This window comes from Bombus pascuorum, chromosome 9 (assembly GCF_905332965.1).
Source record: "Bombus pascuorum chromosome 9, iyBomPasc1.1, whole genome shotgun sequence".
In the NCBI taxonomy this organism is placed as follows: Eukaryota; Metazoa; Arthropoda; class Insecta; order Hymenoptera; family Apidae; genus Bombus; species Bombus pascuorum.
Genome location: NC_083496.1, coordinates 7373495 through 7397783, shown reverse-complemented (window position 1 = coordinate 7397783; position 24289 = coordinate 7373495). Strand labels below are relative to the sequence as shown.

Sequence of the window (24289 nt, the reverse complement as noted above, 5' to 3'; positions counted from 1 at the left end):
TAATAAAATTGTATAATAAAACTATGTTAAAAATGTATCTATAAATGCTATTACTGTAACTGACTCCACATACCTTTTGATCATTTCATAATAAGTACTTTATAGCATAAATTAAAAATCGAATAGAATATTACATATTCCTTTACTTATCTGCTTAATATTTATGTTAGAAATATTATATTAACATAAAATAATTAAAGATATATGATATGTTATAATACATCATTTGACAAATCATAGTACGTATAACGCAATCCATTTGTTGGGTTAAATCTTTCCGCTCAGTATATTCTATGTTCTTTGGCGTTAACGTGGAGCGTGTTCAATTCCTTTCTTACCCGTAGATCGTGGTTAGAATCGCTTTAATCCGATTTTCATTAAGAAACCAAATGGCGAAATTCGATTTAACTTCACGTATAGGTCAATATCTTGACCGGCATTTAGTTTTTCCACTTTTGGAATTCCTATCTGCAAAACAGGTATAAAAAAAAAGAATATTTTTGCTTTAGACAGTTTGGTTATAATACACTTGTGCTTCTTAGATTTACGATGAGGACGAATTACTTCAAGCTAAGCTCGATATTCTTAGCAAAACAAATATGATAGATTATACAATTGACATTCGGAAACAGCTTTACCCTAACTTGGAAGTGCCAGAGGTACAAATAAATTTAATAAGTGATAATTATATGTTTATAAATAACAAGCATGATTGAGAACTTCAAATTGTAGGAATTGAAAGCTCGTCGTGCAGATGTACTACAAGAACTTGGTATTTTACAAAATAACGTGTCTGTTGTTGTGCAACTTATGAATAATGAAGAAGTTATGAAGAAAATGGAAAATATGCGAGATTCTAAAGCATTGAACAATTATCTTACTCAAGAATCTGAGGTAAGTGAAATGAAACCACATACGGTATCTTATTTTTGTATAAATCTAACAAATTAACATAAAAAATATTAAAAAACATATATTTTATCAAGTTTATTTTAATTTACATATATTACCTTCTTATAGTTTAGAGTAGAAATGATGGATAGTTTCGTGAAACTAGCAAAATATCGTTATGAATGTGGCAATTATTCTGTTTCTACATCATATTTATATTTTTATATGCTTATAATGCCACCAACTGATAAGGTACTGATATAATAGTTATATGTTTGATACAAATACATTAATTTATATTATTCTTAAGATAATGAAGCAGACATTTGTAATTTTTAGAATTATTTAAATGTACTTTGGGGCAAACTGGCATCAGAAATTCTAGTGCAAAATTGGGAAACTGCATTAGAAGATGTAAACAAATTAAGAGAATACATTGATAGCAATGTCATAGGAAATTCTCTTCAAGTATTACAACAAAGAACATGGCTTATTCATTGGAGTTTATTTGTATTTTTTAATCATGTGAAAGGCAGAGATTTAATCGTAGAAATGTTTCTTTATAGACCACAGTATGTGAATATTTTTATAAGTATTATATTACTAACATAATGTACTAAGTATGATAAAATATATAAAATTATGCGCATTTGTTGTTTTACAGTTACCTAAATGCAATTCAGACAATGTGTCCTCATATATTGAGATATTTAGCAGCTGCTGTCATCGTTAATCGTTCCAGGCGATCTATCTTAAAAGATCTTGTAAAAGTAATACAGCAGGTATGTAGTAATTCCTTATTAAAATAGTTGGTAAATATCCACAAAAAAGCAGCCATTTTCGATTTTGTTGATTTTGAAATATGTTGTAAAGCTCAACATTTCGAACAACTTTTCCCTATATATATAACTAATGGTTTGTTTCGGTTTTCGATTTATATGCAAAAATATCCAGTTGCTCTGCCCTACTGTTCAAGCTGGTTTGGGTTAGTACATAGTAATATAATTCGGTTGCTCAATATTGTTTATATTTATTCCCGGTGATCGGATTAATATTACTACATAGTAATCTAACTCAGCTTAAAAAACAAAGCTAAGCGACCGGATATTTTTGCATATAACTCGAATATTAAGGCTGATCGCCGGTTACATGCATAAGAAAAAATTATTAAAGATGCTAAGATTTACAATATATTTCAGAATTATCGAAATTATAAATAGCTCTCTTTTCGTGAATATTTACCAAATATTTTTAAGTTACACATAATCTTAAGACTTATTAATTATTGTTTATTCTTTACAGGAATCTTATACGTATCGTGACCCCATCACAGAATTTCTAGAACATTTATATGTCAATTTTGATTTTGATGGAGCAAGACAAAAACTACAAGAATGTCAAACAGTTGTATTTAATGACTTTTTCTTAATTGCGTTACTGAGTGAATTTGTCGAGAACGCACGTTTAATGATCTTCGAAACATTTTGTAGAATACATCAATGTATAAGTATTGGGTATATAATAATTTTGTTTTTAATTATGTACATTGAAATATTGGAATATATTTTCATAATTCGTTAATACATTTTTATATTACAGAATGCTTGCAGAAAAGCTTAATATGAAAGCAGATGTAGCAGAATGTTGGATCGTTAATCTAATTCGTAACGCACGACTAGATGCCAAAATAGACAGCAAATTAGGGCATGTTGTAATGGGTGGACAGCCCGCATCTCCATATCAACAATTAGTGGAGAAAATTGAAACTTTAAGTGTTCGTAGTGAAGCATTAGAAAATTTAATTGAACGGAAACTAAAAGCTAAGAATCAAGACCCTGTAAGTATAGTGTGGAACTAACTAAGGTCAGTATCATTCACAATCATTTTTCATACATCAGTATTTTTTCGCTCTTTTCAGTCATCTGATTAACTCAAAATGATTAATGATTCTCTCCATCAAGAAATCACGCTTTACATATAAATATTCTTAAATATTCATTCATTTTTTACTAAATTTTTTTAATTATTACATAATTGCTTTCTTAACAATTACATTATCATATAATATACACTTCACTTTCATATAATGAGAATAGAAGGAGAAACATATTATACTAATACTCGTTCATTAATTTTTTTCAAATTAAGCTATTATACTAAGAATTACATTGTAATTGAATCGTATCCTATACAATATCCAAGGTATTATCCATTCATCAAATCATTCATATATGCATAGATCAAAAGCTCAAAAGAATTTTCTCTCTCTAAGTGTAATTTGTTCTTTTTTTCTTGTACACATTATAGCAAACTGTTTTATTTTTGCAGTACCAAATCTCGTGGAACCTGGACTTATGACATCATGATGCAATATGCAGGGATATTGTTTAAAAACATCCAGTTGTTTAATTCAACCCCAACCTAAAAGCGAAACACGCGGAATGAAATAATTCAATTCTATGCATGTAAGCCGAAGCCAGAGTTCTAACGTAAAACGAATATATTTTTATTCATACATTTTTCTTAAAAAAATTAAATTGAATGAATAAAAATATATTTGTACGAACATTGTATAAATATACATGTGTACATTACAACATAAAAACTATTGTACTGTTTGTAAGATGTATCAACACTTTCATTATAAGAAACGTGTTAAAAAGAAGTATAATTCAGTAATTTTTTTTAATGTATCTCATTTCAAGTACGTTTAAGTCAGCTCTCTAACAAAAGATTTCTATTTAACTTAAAAAATAAATATATTGTTTTGATCCATACGATGATATAAAGAAATTAACAATCAAACTTATTAAAATAAATGGAAGTTAAAAAATATACTTATCATTTTAAACAATTTTAATATTAGAGATAGGTATTTTACATTAAAAATTTCCATTAATTTATACGAAAATAATATAGTTTTCAACATACATATTCTAATAATATTAACAGCATCATTTATTTCTTTGTAAAAACATGTATGGACATAAAATACTGTATGTTAGAGAAAATATAATTTTATGATTGAATAACAGATATTTCGGTAAATTAAAAGACTCGATATTAATGAATATTGTCATGAATAATAAGTTGCTAATTTCATCAGTAACTAATCATTTGTTTCTATCTAAGAATGTTCTATATCTTCGGGAAAACCGAAACTACAACCAGTGTAAGAATCATGTTTGATGCAATATATTAAAACACTCCTCCAATAAGGATCATGGGCTAAAAGTGTAGGATTTCCTAAAATGATAACCAAAGCACGACCTCGTGTAATTGCAACATTAAGTCTTCGAGGACATGCAACAAATCCAAGAGAGTGTTTAATATCGTCATTTATAAAATTAATTGAAGAGCGCACAGTTGAAATGATGATAACATTACGCTCTTGACCCTGAAATCCTTCAACACTACTAATTTTTGGTAATTCCACATCTAATTCCATGAGTAATTCACGAATTTGAAGAACCTGTTAAGTAATTAATGAATAAAGTATAAAATAATTTTATAGATGTTTTTGACAAATTATGTTCAATTATATTACCTGTTTTTGATAAGGAGTTATAATTCCAATATCATCAGGTGTAATACCGCATTTATATAACTTTAGTAGATAAAGATATACTTGAGTTGCTTCTTCAGGATTATACCAGCTTGGATTGTCATCATCTTTACAATTTTCGCCATTCACACCATGAAAAATTATAGCTGGTGGTGTATCCTTTCTCTTTGGCAATTCAGTAGCTAATGTTTGTAAAAGTCTGGCTTCTTTGCTTGTTTTAGAGGATATCTAAAAACATTATTTTTCTTAATTACCATAATATAAACCTAAGAAATGAGTTATCGATAATATAGATAAATGTACCTGTGCTTTTAATTCAGAATCATAAAATAATGAACTTGATAATTCTAGTATTTCTGGTAAACTTCTATAATTTATAACAAGCTTTGTAACAAGTCGAGGATCGTAACATGTTTTAAAGCCATTAGGATCTTTCTGATAAGGAAAATGACGTAGCAATCGTGATAAAAATGATTCGTTTAAACCAAAATTCTTCGCTACTTCACTTTGTACAACTGGACCAAGTTGTAGTGGATCGCCTGCGAGAATTACTTGCCCATAGTCACAATGAATAAAACTAAGTGGAATCATAATTTCTGGTTCTGTTGCTTGACCAGCCTCATCAACTAATATATGTGAAAAATGTCCATGAGAAAAACCTATGTTATTTAATATTCCTAGTGCAGTACAAGTACCAATAGTAATTCTATGACGTCCAAGTATACTCATAGTACAATTTAATTTTAGTCCTACTCCATTATACTTTGGTGTTTCAATTGTTGTTTCATCTGCTAATTCTGCAGTAGCACAATATGGCAATAATTTACTAGGTATAGAATCACTACCCAAACAATGATAAGCTATGAGTCGTACCTAAAAAAAAAGAAAAGTATTTAAATTAAATTTAAAAAATTTATAATTTATACTTTTATTGCAACTTTCAAGTAAGATAGTATGTGTAAACAGAATTAATATAAAATGGATACTTATAATGAAAAAAATGAAAAATCAATACAATATCAATGTTAATTATCTTCAAATTTATTTGTGAAACTATTTTCGTCCTGTTATTGTTATTTATTAAAAGTTTGAATTAAATCCACGTAAAATTATAGTAGAGTGGGATTATGTAAATTTAATATATACCATATCACCAGGTTTAAGTATACCACTATCTAGAAGTCTTTCTGCTATAAGAGTTGCTGAACTATTAGATGGTGTTGCAACTAATAATCGACTTTCAGGTATAGTTGACAAGATTTGCAGAATTGTTTCACAAAGAGTAATGGTTTTTCCTGTACCAGGTGGTCCAAATATTACATAAGGCAATGGTCGTGCATATCCTTTTAAAATGTTTCTTACAGCTTCTTTTTGATAATGATTCAAACTTTTATTAAACCAAACCAACTTTCGTTTTCGTACTTGTGAAATAACTGGTTGTAATTCACTACTATAGGAAGAAATTGATGTCTCTTTTGAATTTTGTATTGCTGTATTTATTGAATCTTTCGTAACATTTACTTCACTCTTTGTTTCAATACATTGTTTGTTTTTTACATCAGGTTCTATTGTAATTTCTCTATTTCGTTCAATAGGTTCAACATTAAATAATCGTTGTACAACTGACATTTTTGTAAATGATTTTGACATATTACTAGATTTATTACGTGTAGATATAGTACTAGTGGAAGAAGATTCTGATGATACAGAATCAGTCTGTGGACGAGTTAGTAACTTAGAAATTGACTTATCTTTTGCTTCGAGTTCTTCAATATCTAACTGAGATTCTTTTTCAATTACATGAGTGGGAAACAAAAAGTTCTGACCAAGACGACTTATAGCCATATCAATTGCATTATGACAACGTTGTATGGCTGATCGTGAACATTTAAATGTTACTTGACAATCTTCATAATTATATTTTTGATGAAATTGGCAATTGAATTTTAAAAAAATTTCCAAGTTTGTAACTTTGTGAATAAATCCTTCATATTTTAATTTTCCTATTTCAAACACCATCAAAATTTATAAATAAAAAAATTATAAAACAATTAAAATAAATAATAATTATTACTGATTAATATAAACATCAAACATATTATGGTGTAAAATTTCATAATGTAATTTCATTTTAAATTTTATAACATACCTTGAGAACTATCCCACTTGAAAGATACTATGGCCCTATCACCAACAAGAAGAGAAGGACGTTTCTCTGCAAGCCCTGGCACTTCCATAACCAAATATTCTCCACAGTGTCTCATTACTGTGCTACTTATATTGTATTGTTGCATATTTATCATTTGAGCAATTTCTTCCAGATATAATAAAGAATGAAATCGATCTCTATATGATTGAAAAGAAAGTCTATTTGACAAACAAGGTATAGCATTTTCTATATCATATTTCCACTCGGTTTGTGATTTTCTTTCATTTATGTACTTTGATATTACATCCCAATAAAGCTTAGGAATTTTGTATATCACGTTTCGCACTTTAATAAATGATGGTGGTTTACATGGACGAATACCTGGAATGTATGTAGCTTCATTCCATTCATCTTGGTCTGGTACATAATTAGTTTTAGAACTACTACTTTTAGAATTTGACTTGTTTTGTATAGTTTTAGGTTTAACAGTAATGTTAAAAAATCGTCCAATTTCAAAATCTTTGAACTTAAAGATAAATAATTCTTTGCTTATACCAATAAATTTTGCTGTACATTTAAATATATAAGTTAATTTATCAGAAGGATTTAATACTGAAACTGTATTAGGAGTAATTGGTTGAATTAATATTAGTTGAGAGTGGCTTTTTTTTATCATGAAACAACCTTTACGCAATACATGAGTAGTATTACCTACATTTTCTATAGTAATTGTTAAATTTTTTTCCTCTTGTACATTTAAATCAATATTTATATTATCACTTATAACAATACCGCATTTATTTTTTACAAGTTCATTTAAATCCTTTTTTAATTTATATGAAGTATTACTTAATATTGGTAAATTAGCTTCTTTAGGGACCTAAAAAAATTAATTTATTTTTAGTAAAATTACATTTTACTAGACTTTTTATTATAAGTAATCTTTCTTGTTGTTATTAAGTAAAATTGATTGAAAATACAATTTAATGTATTCTCAAAAATTAATTGTAAAACAATTATTTTCTGTTTCAAATGTTAAACTTGCCTGAAATAATGGAACCACAGTCAATGACCTCCATGTATAAAATCCTTGGTCACTCTCAATACTATCACTTATTACTTTATCACCAACACGAGGAATGTAGCCAGATTCACATATGTTTTTATTAAATATAACACCGTTTTCAATAACACCAACTCCTTTAATTGGATTAAAACTAGTTACAGTTCCAATATTTAACTTTGATCGTAGAGGTTGTATTTTTTTTATCTCTAAAATTTCTCCATTTAAATTGTAAGAAATTTCATCGATTTCTACTTCTGACTCTAATTTTAACCAGTCTCCAATTACAGGGATAAAATCAGATTGTACTTTATTCAAGTCAACAGTGATGTTGTCAGGTTCTACAACTAATAGTCGATTCTTACGTTCTGTAACTTTTCCAATTACACATCTTGTTAATGTTTCTGGTTTGGTACTATCAATTTCAGAATGTTCTACTTCATTATCCCATGATTCATTTGATATAAAAATCTTTTTTATTTTGTGTTGTTTTTCTAGATTGTCTTGCTCTGGTGAGAGCAAATAAGAAACTTTATCACCTACTTTTAAATTACTTATTGAAGTGTTTTTTATATCATAAACATAAAAGTCATCAACTACTATGTAATCTGTGGCAATAAAAGTAATACTTCCTGTTTTGTAATAACTTGCATCCGTATTAAAACTTTCATCTTCTTTTATTTCTTTTCTATACACATTTTCAATGCGAGCTATAACATTGTTTATTTCTTCATCTGGTTCGTCTTTAATGGATGACCTATGTCCTATAGCATACTTTAGAAGGGTACATATAAATGAAAACATATTTAATTTCTATTATATCTATCCATGTACCTATGAAAATTTATTTTTGTCATTAAAATTCACGTAAACATTGTATATAAAAAGGTATTTGCAACTTAAAAACTTCGAATAATTAAGATATACCGATCAATTGACTGGTATCTCCACTCTGTTGCCTTAATGTAATCCAATTCTTTCCTTAATGATTGAACGCGTTTTAAGTGTAACTCTCGAAGTAGACGATCCTGTTGCTTTTGCTCCTGTAACTCGGATTTCATTTGATTCAAAATTTTCGAAGTTTGATTCCCAACAGAGGTTAGTTCCGAATCCTGAGATTCCGAAGCTCTTTGTCCCGGTGAATGGCTCAAACTTCCAGATGACAAAGTAGAGGAATTCATAATTTTATAAATAACTTGTTATGAGTAACGTTTCAAAATCACACATACTGTTTAGTAATTTTCAAATTGTATATATATATAGTTTCCTCTTTTCTAAAATGGTACCACTCGTTTACATCAAATGTAGCAAACGCCGTTTACTGTATAAATGTATCAGAATATATATATATATATATATATATATATATATATATATATATATACACACAGAATTTTAGCGGAATATATCAGTCTATAATCTATATGTATATTGAAACCAAACAAAATTATGTACTTATAATATTAATATTAACTGACCCTATTTTAATTGCAAATTATATTTAGAAGATACAAATTTTTTTTTTACAAGATACGATGAAAATGATAAATTTCCAACCAGTTAAGATAAAAATATTTTGTTTATATACATTATTAATAATGATTTTTAACATACAATTCAATTCGTGAACTATACTACTATACTTACATGTACTTAACACGAAAACAACGATTCTCTTAGATAGTTCTTTCAAATTTTTCAAACCTATTTCTAACAAAAACCCAATATGATTCTTTTCTCTTTTTCGTTTAATATATTCTTTATTTAAATTTAAAGTACGTCAATATTAAATTACCAAAAAGAAAACATGAAAAAGAGCCGAGTAAAACAACTTAATGTTAGTACATCACAGCATGATTTTTTAGTAAAACCTTATGGATTTTGTTGTGATATCAAAGACTACGACCCAAAATTATTCGCATTAAAAGAAGAGCCCGAGCCACTTTTTCCTTCAAGCGGTCCATTCGAAGGAGGACCTGATATTAAATTCCGCCTTCAAGAACATGACGATATCCAATCTTTCAGACAACGAAGTATCCAAAGAAATGCTCAACGAGGTGGACTTCGGAGTAAATATCGAAGTGGTCAACAAGTTATTTGGAGCAACCAGTCGTATGCCCAACCGTATCGACGTCGTAGGTATCGGACCCCCAGACCTGAGGGTACTGTAAAAGTCCTTGAAGATAGATCCCAAGGTAGAACCCCAGGTAGAGGCATTGAAACTTTGGGTGAATTAATGATATGTAAACGATGCAGAGGACCTCTCCGATGGTATTTAGAAGACGAAATAGCAGCTGCTCGTGACGTTATGATGAAGAGAAAGCAAGAAATATACAAAGCAGAAATGGAAAAGAACATTAAAATTGCTAAACAGAAAGGTATACGACTCGTCTCAATTATGCATATAAATTATTGCAAAGCATTTACAAAATTAAGTTTTTCTTCAATTATTTTATATATAAAAATATCAAAATAAGATGATTAATTTCGTCCAGATAATGCTAAGAAGAAATAATGTAAAGAATGCGCTATGGATATTGTGATGTTTCTTTTTTGATAATACAAATTTAATCATTCATTTCTTTTTTGTACAAAAAGGTGTCTATTGTAAAATTATTAAATTTTTTTAGAAAGAATATTAAAGAAAATAAATTTTGATGTATTTTTATATTATCATAGTTCTAATAAATTTAATTTTAGAAGTAATCTTATTCCTTGTGTACATCTTCAACAAACATTTCTTACATGATATTATTATATAGAAAGATTAAGACATTAACTTCCTTTATATAGAAAATAGAAGACGACGAAAGAGGAAGAAAAAATCAAGCAAATTTCATGAGAATATATTCAAAGGAGATATATTTCTATAGAGAAGATACATGCGAAGACAAATAAAAAGATATAACATAAAAGAAAGAACCTAATATAACATTTTATTGTAATAGAAATGTTTACATAATCTCATGTTTATTAGAGAATGAAGTACTATGAATACATTATGCAAAAATTACGTGAGGTTGATTTCTTTCAATGCTTTAGTAATATCTATAACTCAAAATTAAAAATACGCTTATATATATACATAAATATATGAAATTAAAAGTAAGTAAAATGATTATTTCAACATTTTTCATACAAAGCATATTTTCATAAATACTGAACTAAATTTTTACCAAATTTTTTCTGCAGCACGCAATTTATTTCACTACATGCATTCATTAAAATTATTTATAAAGTTATATATAAGATTATTTATAAAGTTTATAAAGTAGTATATAATTACACACATATCAATACTGCTTTATTAAAGCATAATTTATTAGCATTTAAGAAACAGAAGAATTTGAATCCATAGAAATACCTGAAACCCCTCTTATTCTTTTGAAATTATGATTAATTTTAACATTAACGAACCAATCTTAACATATCTTAATATCGAAAATTTTTCATTAATTCATAACAATTGCTTATTGCAAATTTGAAAAATAATCTGTTTCTTAAATGTCAACATATATGGATTGAATAATGTATATGCGGTTAATTTTTTTAACACAGTATTAAAGTAATGTTTAGATTTCGTATTTACGCATGTTATTTTATCACAAAAAAGCCATTTATGGAAAATCAGTTGTACAGATATATATATATATATACATACATATATATATATAATATTATACATACATATATGTATATCAACTATAAAGTATATTAACAATAACACTCTTAAAGACGTTTGATGTTATTATTAAGCATTATTTAAATAAACATTTACTATTTATTGAGAAAGACAGAAACTACTCAGTTACAATACTTAAATTTTTATAATTTATTTAATTTTTATCAACACCAGTTGGGTTGAAATATTATTTTATATTTTCTTCCTAATTATTTTTAAAAGATGAGGAACACCATATAGTATGAACTTTAGTAATTAATATTTATTTTTGTTTCAATAAAAACATATCTATAAACAAAGAATTTAATTTTTTATTTCTTTTATCTTTTTTTATCATAAATTTGATATAATTTTATAAAATCTGTTGAATCATAGAATTTTTCCTTAAATTTGTAATTAGTACCTTAATAATAGTAATAATAATAGTAATATATTTATATCAGTATCTATATAGGCTCTATGAACAATTGTAATATTTTAAAGCAGAACTTAATTTTTTATTAAATCACTACAACATCTGCACTTAATTTAATAAACTAAAAAGGTTACATAATTTATATTTTTTTGATGAATCATTGAATATAGATATATATAAATAAAAAAGATAGAAAATTACATATATTCCTATTAATAATTCAAAATCTAATTCAAAATGAATATTTTAAAGTATATAAATTTATATAATTTTTATATATTATATCAAATTTATATATGATTTTTTAAAATAAACATTTAAGTATTTAAACATATCTCTGAGATACTATTGACCTCTTTTTTATTTTATGTTAGACTATACTGTATTGGAACAGAAAAACAGTTTTGAATAACTATACATCAAATGTATTCTTTGTTATTCTTTGGCAAAGTACCAGAAAATTATATTGCAATTAAAAAACAATATATATTGTAATTACTGTAGGAATATTCCATTATCATTTTTTATAAAACTAGCTTTTTTTATAATATAAAAAAAATTTCTATATTTTAATGTAATTTGATCGAACAATACAAACTACTGCTCTTAATTATGTAGTAAAAAGATAAAAAATAGCATAAAAATAAAAATAATGTTTTATACTTCAGATTTTTATATTTAAAGCTGCAATATTCATTTAGGAATGTTGTCCTTTACTGAAAGCTTCTGTTTTGTTTCTGGTAAAAGCACGTTTTAATATTATTCTCTATGTATTTATGATAGTCTTCGTATTTTTTTTCATGCAAGATATTATTCATATAGACAAGAAGTTTTAAATTAAACGTAGATCTCTAAAAAAAAACAAGTGACCTTCATTTTGAAGAAGTAATTTTAGTATCATTCACGAGTAACAGCATCTTGAGGTGTTTGTATGTAATCATTCTGGTATTTTAGGATCATCATCTTGCCTATCAGTAATCTTAACTTTGTCGCTTGTTATTCCCGTAGATTCTAAACCCGAAGATACATTTTCATTTATATTGCTTACATCGGAGCAACCTTTAGAGTCCATTATATTAACATTTACTTCATCAGTGTCTCCTGTATAACAGTCCTTGTTACTAGATTTTTTTGTTTCATCAATACTCAAGATATTAGTTTCTTCTTTTAAAACACTTATGAAAGTATCTTTTCTTGTAGTTTCCCCTAGTATTTCTGCAGATTGTTCCCTCACAGATTCTTTTAAGTTGGATGTATTTCCATCTTTAACATTCTCAGAACACTGAATGTTTATATTTGGTTCACTTATTTCCATTTCAGTATTACATATTTGTGATTTTGATATTATTACATTATCTTGTTCTTTTCTAACATCTTCTAAGACATTTTTAATATCTGATGAGTCTGAAATTGTATTCAATGTTACGTTCTGTATTGTACTTGATAAAACTTCTTCACTCACAGTTTTTACTCCAGCATGTATTTTAATGTCTTGCATTTCATTTTTATCACTATATGCCTCTATTTCAGCTTGTGTCTTTAAATGTTCTAAATTTTCTGTTGTTTTGTCAATTTCGTTTGTAACAATACTATTGTTATGGCCATTAAATGTATCTTTATCTTCTCCTGGTTTATCCACTTTCATATTTTGGACTATTTCATCTACAGTAAGTTCTACAACATAGTTAGTATTCAAACATGAATTATCTGTGTTTTCTCCTATTTCTTGATTTTTACTTTCACTATTTTCTAGTAATCTGTTTATATCTACATCTCCTCCCTCGTTTGTTTCATCCAATTCTCTCATTATAGTATCTTCAAATATATTTTCCACAAATGATACTAAAATATTAGCAATATTTTTTCCTTTAGAACTTAATTTAACAGAGAAAATATTACTGGTTTTATCAAGAATCTCGAACTGAAACATTGTTTTTCCACCTGCAGCAAGTTTTTCAAATATTTCGCGAGCATTTAAAGGCCAAGAATTTATATTGTTTGGTTTTTGCAGAGCACAACATTTCGATAAAGGAGGGATATTTATAATGTCTGCTGGTAACATTCGTGTTTCGTTTGTAATCGTTATGTTGCCATAATCTATACACAGAACTTCAGTACCTCTTACAGAATGTGAAAAAATTTTTGCCCTGCGCCATTGACCATTTTCTAAATACTTTGCAGCACAAATAGTACCAATTTCAAATATACTTAATGGAAGGAAACTAGGTGCTGCTTGTAATCTCTCTAACATTGTATTTAAATCTGTAGTGTTGCTTTCTGCTTGAACCCAGAATTCATCAGGTGAATTGATGTGACTAACAAATACATTTGGTGATTTTTCTTCACCCAAGGGAGATAATCGTTTCTCTATGATCGGTGAATGATGTTCACAGAAGTTTGCAAGTATATCTGTTACATTTTTACCATCTAATGTTAATTTCACCAATGATGTTTCACCTTCATCAATTACGTCTAACAAAAATATAGTTGCTCCATCAGCTGCTAATGTTACAAATTCCACACAAGCTCTTTTTGACCATTTCGTAATCCCTTCTGGCATAATTAAACGACATTTTCTTGATAGAGGAGGTATATCTGCAAGATCTGACGGTATAGTACGTATTTCAGTTGAGGTAGCTGAATTTCCATAATCTATATATATAACTCGTGTAGCAATATCACTGTGTGATATAACACGTGCCCTATACCAACATTCATCTTCAGGATATTTAGCAACACACAATAAATTTTCTTTAATTTCATCCACTTTGGAAAACATATGTGCTACAAGAAATCTATCAGTCATAATTTCTAAATCACCAATAGATTTTTCTTCTTGAACCCAAAACTCATTTGGAGAGTTAATGTGACTTACAAAAGCAGAATAGGGATCCAATTCAAGGTCAATTATTTCATCTATTAATTCTTCTTCTGTATGAATCTTTACAGCATGATGATCTTTGACTAACATTTCACTAATACTTTTACCATTTATTAACAAGTCTACTCGTTTTGGAACACTATTTGCTATTACTATGGCTTCCATAGGCACATTAGTTAATACTAAATCTTCGAATTTTTTACAAATTGCAGAATTCCAATCTTCTGTTTCTGCAGGTATAACATCTAATCTGCATTTAACTGCATATTCCTTTATTTCTTTCCACTCATCTGACATCTGTCGAATCTTTCCACATTTATTATTGATGATATCTGTATTTCCATGATCGATAAATCGAATAGTGGTGATATCTTCATCAGCATCGAGTACCTGTGCCCTATACCAGTAATTATTTATACTGTACAAGACAATGCATAGACTTCCTTCTTCTAATATTCCATCTATCTCTGGAAATGTAAGTGCCTCATGTTGAAGTTGCATGTGTTTACTACGAAGGTCTACAATATCATCTGCATAGTGAAGCCAGAACTGACTAGGTGAATCTGCATGAGATACAGAGACTTTATATTTACAACCCTCTGTCATATTATGAATTGCAGATTCTCTCATTCCATATATCTTCTGTTCTGATGTTAAATTAAGAGAACGGAATTTGTTACTGAACTTCTCACCATTGTATATCAATTCCACTACCCATCTTTTGTTAACATTATAAAAAACGCAGGTAATACGTTTATTTACCAAATGACGTTCTAATATATCTGATTGTTCAAATACTGTACCCTTAATTATTACTGATAGTGAGACATTAATAGCTAACTGGTATGGTGTATAAAACTGTGAATCTAACTCCATTACTCTATCATTGGGCACACGGGCAGAAATGCCAAAATCAAGGTAATTTATACAAACTTCACTATCAGAATAACTTATAATCTTAGCTCGATACCACTGACCATTACTGCTTCTAGCAGCGCATAAGTGACCCACCTTCGGTTTCAATAATTTTCCGGAAACAGGATAGTACTTATTGAGTGCACGAAGTAAATTTTTCTCCATTTGGAAGTTTTCAGTACACTTTAGCCAGACACTACCAGAGTGATCTACCTGTGCCACTATTACTTCTTGAGTAGAACTAAGAATAGGCAATGGACATATTGGTGATAATTTTTCATCTGACTTTTCAGGAATATTTATTCTATAACCATTTAGGTCAAATAATTTTACGATAAGTCTGCAAAAATAAAATCAAATTTTATATACATAGAAAAATTAATAAAATCATAATAAGGATAGATAATTGCATTATGATACTACCAAACTAAGTGAGTACAGTTTCTTTTAATTAAAATTTTGCAGAATTAGCAATATTACTATTCTTCAAATTCATATGCAGGATGGATATGAATTTGATGGATTAATGATACATGAATCATTTATCACTAAAAATTTTAATTTACATTAAAAAAAAAAGCACTGGTCAAATAACTACGAATGACTTCATTTTCTATTCACTTATTAGGGTAGTATCATATCATAGATTTCTCTGTATTTTATAAGAGAACGTGAAACAAAAATATATCTTGTTGATTACTAGAAAAATATTCTAGTAACAATTTATAACAAGCCGAAGATTAAATTTACCTATTATTGTCAATTTCTTCCACATATATAATTACTTCTTTTCCCTCAATATTTTCTTTGAATTTAGTATCTGTCTCAAAAATAGCATTTCTTACAAGGGAACATTCAATTGATTGATACTGCATTACAGAAAGTTCTCCTGGTAAAGCTAACACCTAAATTAATAAGTTATAATAATAATCAAAAGTTTTTATTAAACAAAGACAAATAATGTAAGGATATTTTTATTATACTGAATATATCATACTAAATATTTCAAATATTTAATCAAGCGCATTGGTTAGTATTAAGCAATATACTATTAATTTAAAGATTTATACTTAAGAAATTAATAATCTTAACATAAATAAAATCTACTTTAGTTCTACTATAAATCTTTAATTCGCTAAAATGAATTGTATTATTGCATTAACATTCTTCAATGCAGCAAGTATGGTATTAAGTAACTTCTACTCCTAGCAATGTTACATTATCTATATATAAATTGAATTTAGCATTTAAATTAATCTTGCTTTTGTATTTTTCTTTTTTGCAAAACTCACACTATCTGACAGAATTTCATGGTATGCTCCAGTATCAATGAATTTTACATTAAAGCCCGTGGATTGTAAATGGCTATTGATTACCGCCCGTCTCCAAACTCCATTTGAATTAACCAAACAACCTGTGCCTGGGCATATCTCATGGGTTGATAATCGTTGCATCACCTGCCATTGCCATACTTATCCTTACTAATATTGTAAATTTACTTAAATTTTTATGCACAAGTTTAATTTTAAAAAATATTATAATGATATTAGTTTCATACTACTCTTGATATGATCTTCAATTAAAATTTTTTTGATGAATAAATAATTTTTAGCCTAATTTTTTATAGAAACTTTAAATATAAATAGAGATAAGTTACTTATTAAATATAATCTTATTTTTGTTAGTATCAGAATACTACACATTGCAGAAATGATTAGATATATGTATTCAATATATCTATAAAAAAAAAAAAACCGAAAAATTAACATGCAATGTTAGACATAATAGAATAAAGGGAATGAAATATTTACTTTTATTGACATAGTAAATTACGAATGTATTATATAAGTGAGTATATAGAAATAACAATAACAACACAAAAACATTAATTAACAAAAATATTAATTTTAAAAATACACACAGTTTATTATGTAAAATAAATATATTTAAAGTTAAAAATATCTAAATATTTATTCTTGTAAAAAAATAAAAATTTTAAAATACACAAAATGCTAAAAGTTAGAATAAAATTCTCTAAATAAATTTGAAACGAATTTTGTATTTATACTATTAATGTACTCAAAATGACTTCATATATTTGTTTTAATATAAGTACTCTAATAATAAGTAGTGAATGTAATGCAATTCTATGGTTGTAGTACTGCACAAAATACGTAAACTTACCTCTTCTTACTTTATAAAATACATTTTATTTACAAATTATTAATCAAATACTGCTCCATTAATCAAAATACAAAATGGCAGAGATATTACTGTGTATGATAAATGTATAAATATACTAAATACACTGAACACATAACTTGGTAGAAGAAAGTGTCAGTACAGGACAAGGAAGATAAATTTTACTTTGATTAAGTTATTAATACCATACATCATGCAATGAAAGACATATAAAAGACAATAATAAAAGACATATGATTAGAATAATGGAGATTAGTAATAGATTGTTAATTCAGTAATTGCATAGTTTCTCTTATAATAATTTTTGTTAGTTTGAGGATTAGTTTGTTATAATCTTTTCCAATTTTTTAATATCACAATCAAAGGTACATAATAAAAAGGAACAGTTGCAATAGTAATCAAACCTTTTCAATTAATTATTAGCATAAATATTAATAATAATCATGTATCAGTACAAATAGTTCGTAACTCATGCATTAAAATATGTGCTATTCAAATTTTAATAACATAATTAAGTTAATTTTATGTTTAAAGCATTGTTTTAACAATTTTTTGTTTAAAGATATTTTTTCTCTCAATTTTATAAATTTAATATTCTAACTAAATTTAGAAAGATCATAATATTTCTTATTAATAGATGTTTAACTAAATTAGATCTACTGAACAATAATCTTTACATATTGGTAACTTCCATGTATCAAATATAAAATTAAACCTGCATTTATCTATTCATCTCAAACTGTAAGTACATGAGTACTATGTACTTGCAGTGTAATATAATAGATAGGTACATAATCATGAATAATGATAAAATATAATATAATCGTGAAAAAATGGATAATACAATAGATAGATACATAATCATAAATAATGTACTCATGCAATATCTACTTAGATTACTATTCATGATATTTTATTTAATAATGTAATTAAATATATTTGCATGTGTGTAAACGTACCTTAGGTGTTTTGTCAGCCATGTATGTATTAATTATATCTTGACATTCAGTAGCTGAAGGTAATTGTATATAGAATTCTGATATATTTCGAACACTTGAAACTTTTACTCGAAGTGCTTGACCATTTAAGAGATTTATATCCACCTTTTTTATGTTAGATTTAATTGTTGGTGTTGAAGTATTATTATCTGAAAGTAAAATAATGCTACATATAATATACTTCTTGATTGTTATTAAAATTAATCATATGGAAGTATGTTTAATCATGTTTTACGTTTTTGTTCATGAAATATATTTAATCGTTTTTACTTATTCTTTTTAATACATATCTTCTTCTAAAATGCAAATTAAAATAGTATTATACTTCTTATAATTTTTTATTACGCTAAAATCTTAAAATAAGATTCAATGTTATATTAATCAATTATTTCTTATGTTATTTGTATTAGCTCTATTATTAACATTTAATATATGTGCGTACGTTATATATATAAAATTGTAAGAGGTACACTTTTATAAAACAAAATTATATATTTATATCGTTACATTTAAAAAAATATATTACAAAATATAAGACTCATTTAATATTTTTCATTAAAGATTCTTTTGCCTACTTTTAAAAAGAAAACGAATTATTTAATTTTATTTTTAGAAACTGTTTAAATCAGATATAAATAAGTTATGAAAAAGATATATAAAAAATTATCTTACCTTTAACATCAACATCTGATTTAGTACCTGAATTGGATAGTGATGCAAGATTTAGTTCAGCTAACATGTTAGCTACATCCTTTTCGTTATTAATTAATGATATTAAATATTTATTATCTTTTTTATCATGAAAAACACACGTGAAGTTGTCAACATTAAAGCAATTATCAATTGCTTTTGTATTTGCTTCAGACCAATTAAAACCAACTAGTGGAGCAACATTTAGCAATGAACATTGGACAGCTTGTTTAGGAAGACGCATTAATTCCTTTTCTACTGGATAAATGTTCTGAGGATCAACTATAGCACTATTTCCAAAATCTATATACTGAATATGATGACCATTTAATTTATTTAATTCAATGATTTCTGCACGATAAAAAGCTCCATCATCAGAGAATATTGCTACTACTGGAGATCCAACCTAAAGATATTTATGAAAATGTAATGTATTTATGTAATGTAATGTAATACACGGAAATTTTAAATCATCGAAATCAAATAATCACCTGTAACGTATATGAAATTGGTTTTTTAGTAACATATATCCTCTGAATTTCATTCATCATAGACTTAAATTCGTTTTCGTTATCGAGTATTTGACAATAAAAATTATTGGGATTTGTAAACCATGTAATAACCACATCTTTTTTAGTTCCAGGTGCATATGAAATTGTATTCCATTCAGTTATGTTTTCTTTTGTTTGTTCGGTATCCTCACAAAATTCTTTATTTATCAATATTTCTGTTTGCTCATTATCAGCCATTCTTTTCAGTGAGACACTGTACATACCATCTTTTTCATTTATAAATTCTGCTTCTACTGTTCTATTAATAACTAAATTCTCAAAAGCTTTTATTTTCTTTGAATCAAAATCATCCTTTGCACCAAATAGTTTACAATGTATAGCTTGTTTAGGGAGTTTCAAAAATTCCGGTTGTATAGTTTTAATTTTATCAAATTGAACTGTTTCTATATTGCCATAATCTATGAATTGTACAGTTGCATTATTTTCTCTAGCGACTTTGATTTTAGCTCTATACCATTTTTCGTCTTTTGAATACTGAACAATGCAATATGTGCCACATAACATTTCAGATTCTCTTAGTAAGTGTCCTTTATTTTCATATATTGATGCAATATTTTCCATCATAGTCTCTAAAGCAAAATAATCAGAATTTAATTGTATAAAAAAATCACAGAGACTGTTTACAACAACTACTTCAGAATGTTTTACACTTCCAATAGTTATATCAGGATATGGAAGTTCATTTGTATATTTCGTAAGATTTCGTCTTTTTTCATCACAGATATTATTAGCGATGTTTAACTTATTTTGTATAAGCCTATATCCTTGTCCTTTTCTTTCTTTAAATCTATTACTATCATGATAATCGCTATTTGTTTTCCCACTTTTATAATTTCCCTCATTATTTTTATCACTGAATTTATTACTTTGCATTCTCTGAGAAATGCCACCACGTCTAGAATAACTACCACGATTAGTATTACTTTTTCCATATTTGGTATTGCCCTTAAATGGTGTATCTGAAGCTCTATTTCTATTACCTCTGGTGCCTTTCCCAATTTTAGACGAATCATTACCATCATGTCTATTGCTCCATTTATCTTTTGTACTACGATTAATAGAAGAGTCATTTCTCTTACATCTTTCATTTTGTGAATCATTATGATGAAAATTACTTCTTTCATTCCTACTTTCAATTGATTCACTTGATTCACTTTTCAAAACTTTAGCCTTATTCTTTTGTTGATCAGTACTACTGTTATGTGTTTGATGCAGTGATATTGATTGATTTTTTTTATGCAATTTATTTGTATCCTCATTTTGATCAGTTTTCAAAATCAGTTTAAAAGAGTACTGATTTTTTACATGTTCAATTGGAACTATATGAAACAATTCAGAAAGAATATTCATGTTGTGCTCTTTTTCATACAAATCTACCACTAGACCATTAGAAGTTACATCTACAACTTTTATATGGAAGCGTTTTTCCAAAGTGTACAACTCAAACCGATCGTGAGTTTCTTGAGTAGGTTCAATCACTCGATTACCATGCAAAGTACATTTTATAGCTTGTGCTGGCAATGTTTTGACTAAGTCGGCACGAATTGAACAAAGAGACTTTAAAGTTACAGTTTCTTCGTTACCATAGTCTACATATAAGACTCTTATATTTTCTCCATTTACGTTCAGAATCTGTGCTCTATACCATTGATTATCATATAAAGCAGCACAAGGAAGACCAATCTTTAATTCTGCTAGACTTAAAGTAGGTCCAGGTGTACAAAAATCTGCTAAATCATTCATTATTAATTCAAGAGATGGCATATAATCCTCAAGTCGTACAAAAAATTTTTTATAAGATTCCACAAACGAAACGTAGACATTTACTACGTCTCCTACTAATAATGATTTTGGTGTTTGGTATGTAAAACAATTTATAGATTTCAGCATAACTGGAGGTGGAAATGCTTCTTTAAGAATGTCTTTTATGTTTTTTCCATTATCATATAAGTCTCCATATTGTACTAAAGGTGGTCCCTCTGGTGGGCAGACATGCAGAACAAGGAGCTTTCCTGCTAGTACTTGTTTAAAATATTCTTTCATTGTACCTGTAACATTTAATTCGTGTACACCGCTTAATGTGAACCGAATAGAAAGCACTCTAGGATTAATAAAGTGAGGTGGTAACTTGAAAATATCTGTGTATGGTAATACTTCCGTGTGACCAAAATCAACATAGTAAAGTTTACACTTATTTTCCATAACAGACATTACAACAGCTCTGCATAACACCTTATCTCGCGTATAACGACCTAGACATACTGATCCAGGTAATGGAGGTTCTTGTAATGGCTCTAGAGGATGACTGTTAATATCTCTCATGAGTATGCGCAATACCTGAGTGGTACTTTGAAGTTGCACAGAAAACTTATGTGGACCATCTTCTACAAATGAAACATATACATCATGCCTTGATGATACATCCAAAACGCGAGATTTAAATACAAGAGCTTCTTGAACAGAGGCGTGCGTCATATGTTTTTGCTTAACTGCACAGCATGAACAAACATTTCGTTGAAATTCTTGAACTTCATTTTCAGCAGAATGTAACAAACTCAGATTTTTTTCATATAATAGCAATTCAGGTTCTGTTATACCTCTTGAACTAGAAAGATATATAAAAGTTTTAATAAGAGTAATGTCTGTGAATTCTTCCAAATTCTCATCAACATTTTATTAAGTATAATTAAATATAATTTAATAAATAATATGAAAGTCAATATTTTAAACTTATAATCGATAATAAAATGCAAAATTATGAGTGACACAAACATAAGATTGTGAATAATAATTACAAAAGCAATATGATATAGAAATATTTATTTTATAGATATCAAAATAAAATAAATACCTATACATTTCTAGCAATGTTGCTTTTTTTGCTATGCGTTTCTTGATTAACAATTCAGTGAAATCCTCATCATTGTACTGAAGTTTAATAAAATTATCGCTGTTGGTTATAGTATGAATCATAATTTTATATTCATTGTACCGTAGAGTCTTCTGAATTGACTCAATTATTTCTTTAGACCAATGACCATTTGAAGGTAATAAATGCATTAATGTAAATTGAAACGCCACAGGTGGAAAAGATTGTAAAGATTCAGAACCAGGTATATCGTCAAGTAAATGTATTTCTTGTATTGGAAGCAATTCAAGATTACCATAATCGATGAAATGCAAAAGCACAGTATCATCAATATTATTTATATGCTTTATTCTTGCTCGATAATATCCATCATTTTGAAATTTAGCACAGCAAAGAGCATTTATGCGCAAACTGGCTGACTGAATTTTAACACAGTTTTGACGTCTAGTAAATTGTTCAACAAGGGGTAAAATCATACGTTCTACACATGTTGCAGAATTTTTATCAATTTGACCCCATATTCTGAGGAATGTATGGCATGGTTCAATATGAGTCACAAAAATAATCAACTCTGAATTTTGTTTTATGCTCATTGTGTTATATAATTTTTTGTATAAGAAAAATTTGTATTTTCTTATATATTTTTTAAATTTTTATTTCATTAAATAGATGAACTTGTGTAATCTGAAATACAAAACTTTTGTTAGATACCTCAAAAGTAATTTTACTCAATCCTAACCGTTATCGGAAAATAGGCCACCTTAGCCGCGACTTATCAAATAATGAGATCGGAGGATCATGCGATTATAATTATTTCTATTCTTATATACCTTCCCTAACGGCATTACTTCTTATGTATATAATTTTAAAAGTTACCGATATAAACAATTTTTTTTATTTTTACCATATTGTATCAAAAGGTATCACGTAACCGTTGAAATCCGTTGAAAGAATAATTAAATTATTTGACTCCTCATTTGAATGTAATATAATAAAAACTTACATAAAACTTCTTTTCACATATGCTACTGTTTGTTCTATTTGTAATATTAAATATGTAGATCACATTCATCAATTGCAAATGTACATACATCTAAACCGATATTCTTTATATGATACTGCGTATAAAAAAAGATATATCAATATTACAACTAAATGTAAAGCTAGATGTAATACAAACCTCACAATTAGGGTATCAAAGACATTTTTTTTAATTCATTTTATTAGAAATTAAATAATCACTAGCTTTTCCACAAAATTTCTCTTTCACATACACAAGAATCTGACGGTTGACCGGCTTCTTATTACGCCCACGGAAGTTTTTTTGAACATTATTTTGAAATGATTAGATGGCGCAAAAATTTAAATTATATGCCATTTAAGGTACATTCTATACA

General features: G+C 27.4%; 5 protein-coding genes across 11 annotated transcripts; 2 read left to right on the top strand and 3 right to left on the bottom strand.

Annotated features, from left to right (window-relative positions):
- Positions 1-279: 279 nt before the first annotated feature.
- On the top strand, positions 280-3570 carry LOC132910746 (eukaryotic translation initiation factor 3 subunit E). 2 transcript variants are annotated; one of them, XM_060966704.1, is made up of 9 exons: positions 280-479; positions 543-659; positions 733-894; positions 1021-1143; positions 1231-1463; positions 1556-1673; positions 2194-2405; positions 2491-2728; positions 3220-3570. In XM_060966704.1, the coding sequence occupies exons 1-9, from the start codon at positions 390-392 to the stop codon at positions 3247-3249; spliced, it is 1323 nt and encodes a 440-aa protein (XP_060822687.1). In that variant the 5' UTR covers positions 280-389; the 3' UTR covers positions 3250-3570. The 2 variants fall into 2 exon arrangements, with proteins under 2 accessions (XP_060822687.1, XP_060822688.1); XM_060966705.1 differs by having other exon boundaries at positions 2491-2754.
- A 159-nt stretch (positions 3571-3729) lies between these two features.
- On the bottom strand, positions 3730-7485 carry LOC132910738 (RNA helicase Mov10l1-like; the record flags this gene model as incomplete). Its single annotated transcript, XM_060966684.1, has 5 exons — positions 3730-4363; positions 4439-4684; positions 4760-5329; positions 5603-6459; positions 6606-7485. Coding segments are annotated over 5 exons (2898 nt in total), but the record flags the coding sequence as incomplete, so codon positions are not given.
- Positions 6605-8730, bottom strand: LOC132910759 (probable RNA helicase armi). 2 transcript variants are annotated; one of them, XM_060966731.1, is made up of 3 exons: positions 8596-8730; positions 7321-8502; positions 6605-6802 (listed from the first exon to the last, which is right to left on the bottom strand). In XM_060966731.1, exon 2 carries the CDS (start codon positions 8470-8472, stop codon positions 7600-7602), a length of 873 nt encoding a protein of 290 aa, XP_060822714.1. In that variant the 5' UTR covers positions 8473-8502; positions 8596-8730; the 3' UTR covers positions 6605-6802; positions 7321-7599. The 2 variants fall into 2 exon arrangements, with proteins under 2 accessions (XP_060822714.1, XP_060822715.1); XM_060966732.1 differs by lacking the exon at positions 6605-6802 and adding an exon at positions 7053-7223.
- A 745-nt stretch (positions 8731-9475) lies between these two features.
- LOC132910562 (uncharacterized) lies at positions 9476-10681 on the top strand. The gene is made up of 2 exons (XM_060966334.1): positions 9476-10046; positions 10462-10681. The coding sequence occupies exons 1-2, from the start codon at positions 9476-9478 to the stop codon at positions 10539-10541; spliced, it is 651 nt and encodes a 216-aa protein (XP_060822317.1). The 3' UTR covers positions 10542-10681.
- Positions 10682-12635: 1954 nt separating this feature from the next.
- Positions 12636-24224, bottom strand: LOC132910726 (maternal protein tudor-like). Of its 5 annotated transcripts, none has more exons than XM_060966631.1 (8): positions 24073-24224; positions 22875-23576; positions 19943-22628; positions 19461-19857; positions 18723-18910; positions 16854-17018; positions 16312-16466; positions 12636-15901 (listed from the first exon to the last, which is right to left on the bottom strand). In XM_060966631.1, the coding sequence occupies exons 2-8, from the start codon at positions 23483-23485 to the stop codon at positions 12703-12705; spliced, it is 7401 nt and encodes a 2466-aa protein (XP_060822614.1). In that variant the 5' UTR covers positions 23486-23576; positions 24073-24224; the 3' UTR covers positions 12636-12702. The 5 variants fall into 5 exon arrangements, with proteins under 5 accessions (XP_060822614.1, XP_060822615.1, XP_060822617.1 ...); XM_060966632.1 differs by lacking the exon at positions 24073-24224 and adding an exon at positions 23653-23822; XM_060966634.1 differs by lacking the exon at positions 24073-24224 and adding an exon at positions 23797-23812.
- Positions 24225-24289: the final 65 nt, after the last annotated feature.

Coding starts and splice junctions, on each gene's coding strand:
- LOC132910562 (XM_060966334.1), top strand. CDS start 9,476: ATGAAAAAGAGCCGAGTAAAACAACTTAATGTTAGTACATCACAGCAT. Junction 10,047..10,461: donor TAAAATTGCTAAACAGAAAG/GTATACGACTCG, acceptor TCCTTTATATAG/AAAATAGAAGACGACGAAAG.
- LOC132910759 (XM_060966731.1), bottom strand. CDS start 8,472: ATGTTTTCATTTATATGTACCCTTCTAAAGTATGCTATAGGACATAGG.
- LOC132910726 (XM_060966631.1), bottom strand. CDS start 23,485: ATGAGCATAAAACAAAATTCAGAGTTGATTATTTTTGTGACTCATATT. Junction 22,629..22,874: donor ACATTGCTAGAAATGTATAG/GTATTTATTTTA, acceptor ATATCTTTCTAG/TTCAAGAGGTATAACAGAAC. Junction 16,467..16,853: donor ATGAAATTCTGTCAGATAGT/GTGAGTTTTGCA, acceptor TTATTAATTTAG/GTGTTAGCTTTACCAGGAGA.
- LOC132910746 (XM_060966704.1), top strand. CDS start 390: ATGGCGAAATTCGATTTAACTTCACGTATAGGTCAATATCTTGACCGG. Junction 895..1,020: donor ATCTTACTCAAGAATCTGAG/GTAAGTGAAATG, acceptor ACCTTCTTATAG/TTTAGAGTAGAAATGATGGA. Junction 1,674..2,193: donor TTGTAAAAGTAATACAGCAG/GTATGTAGTAAT, acceptor TATTCTTTACAG/GAATCTTATACGTATCGTGA.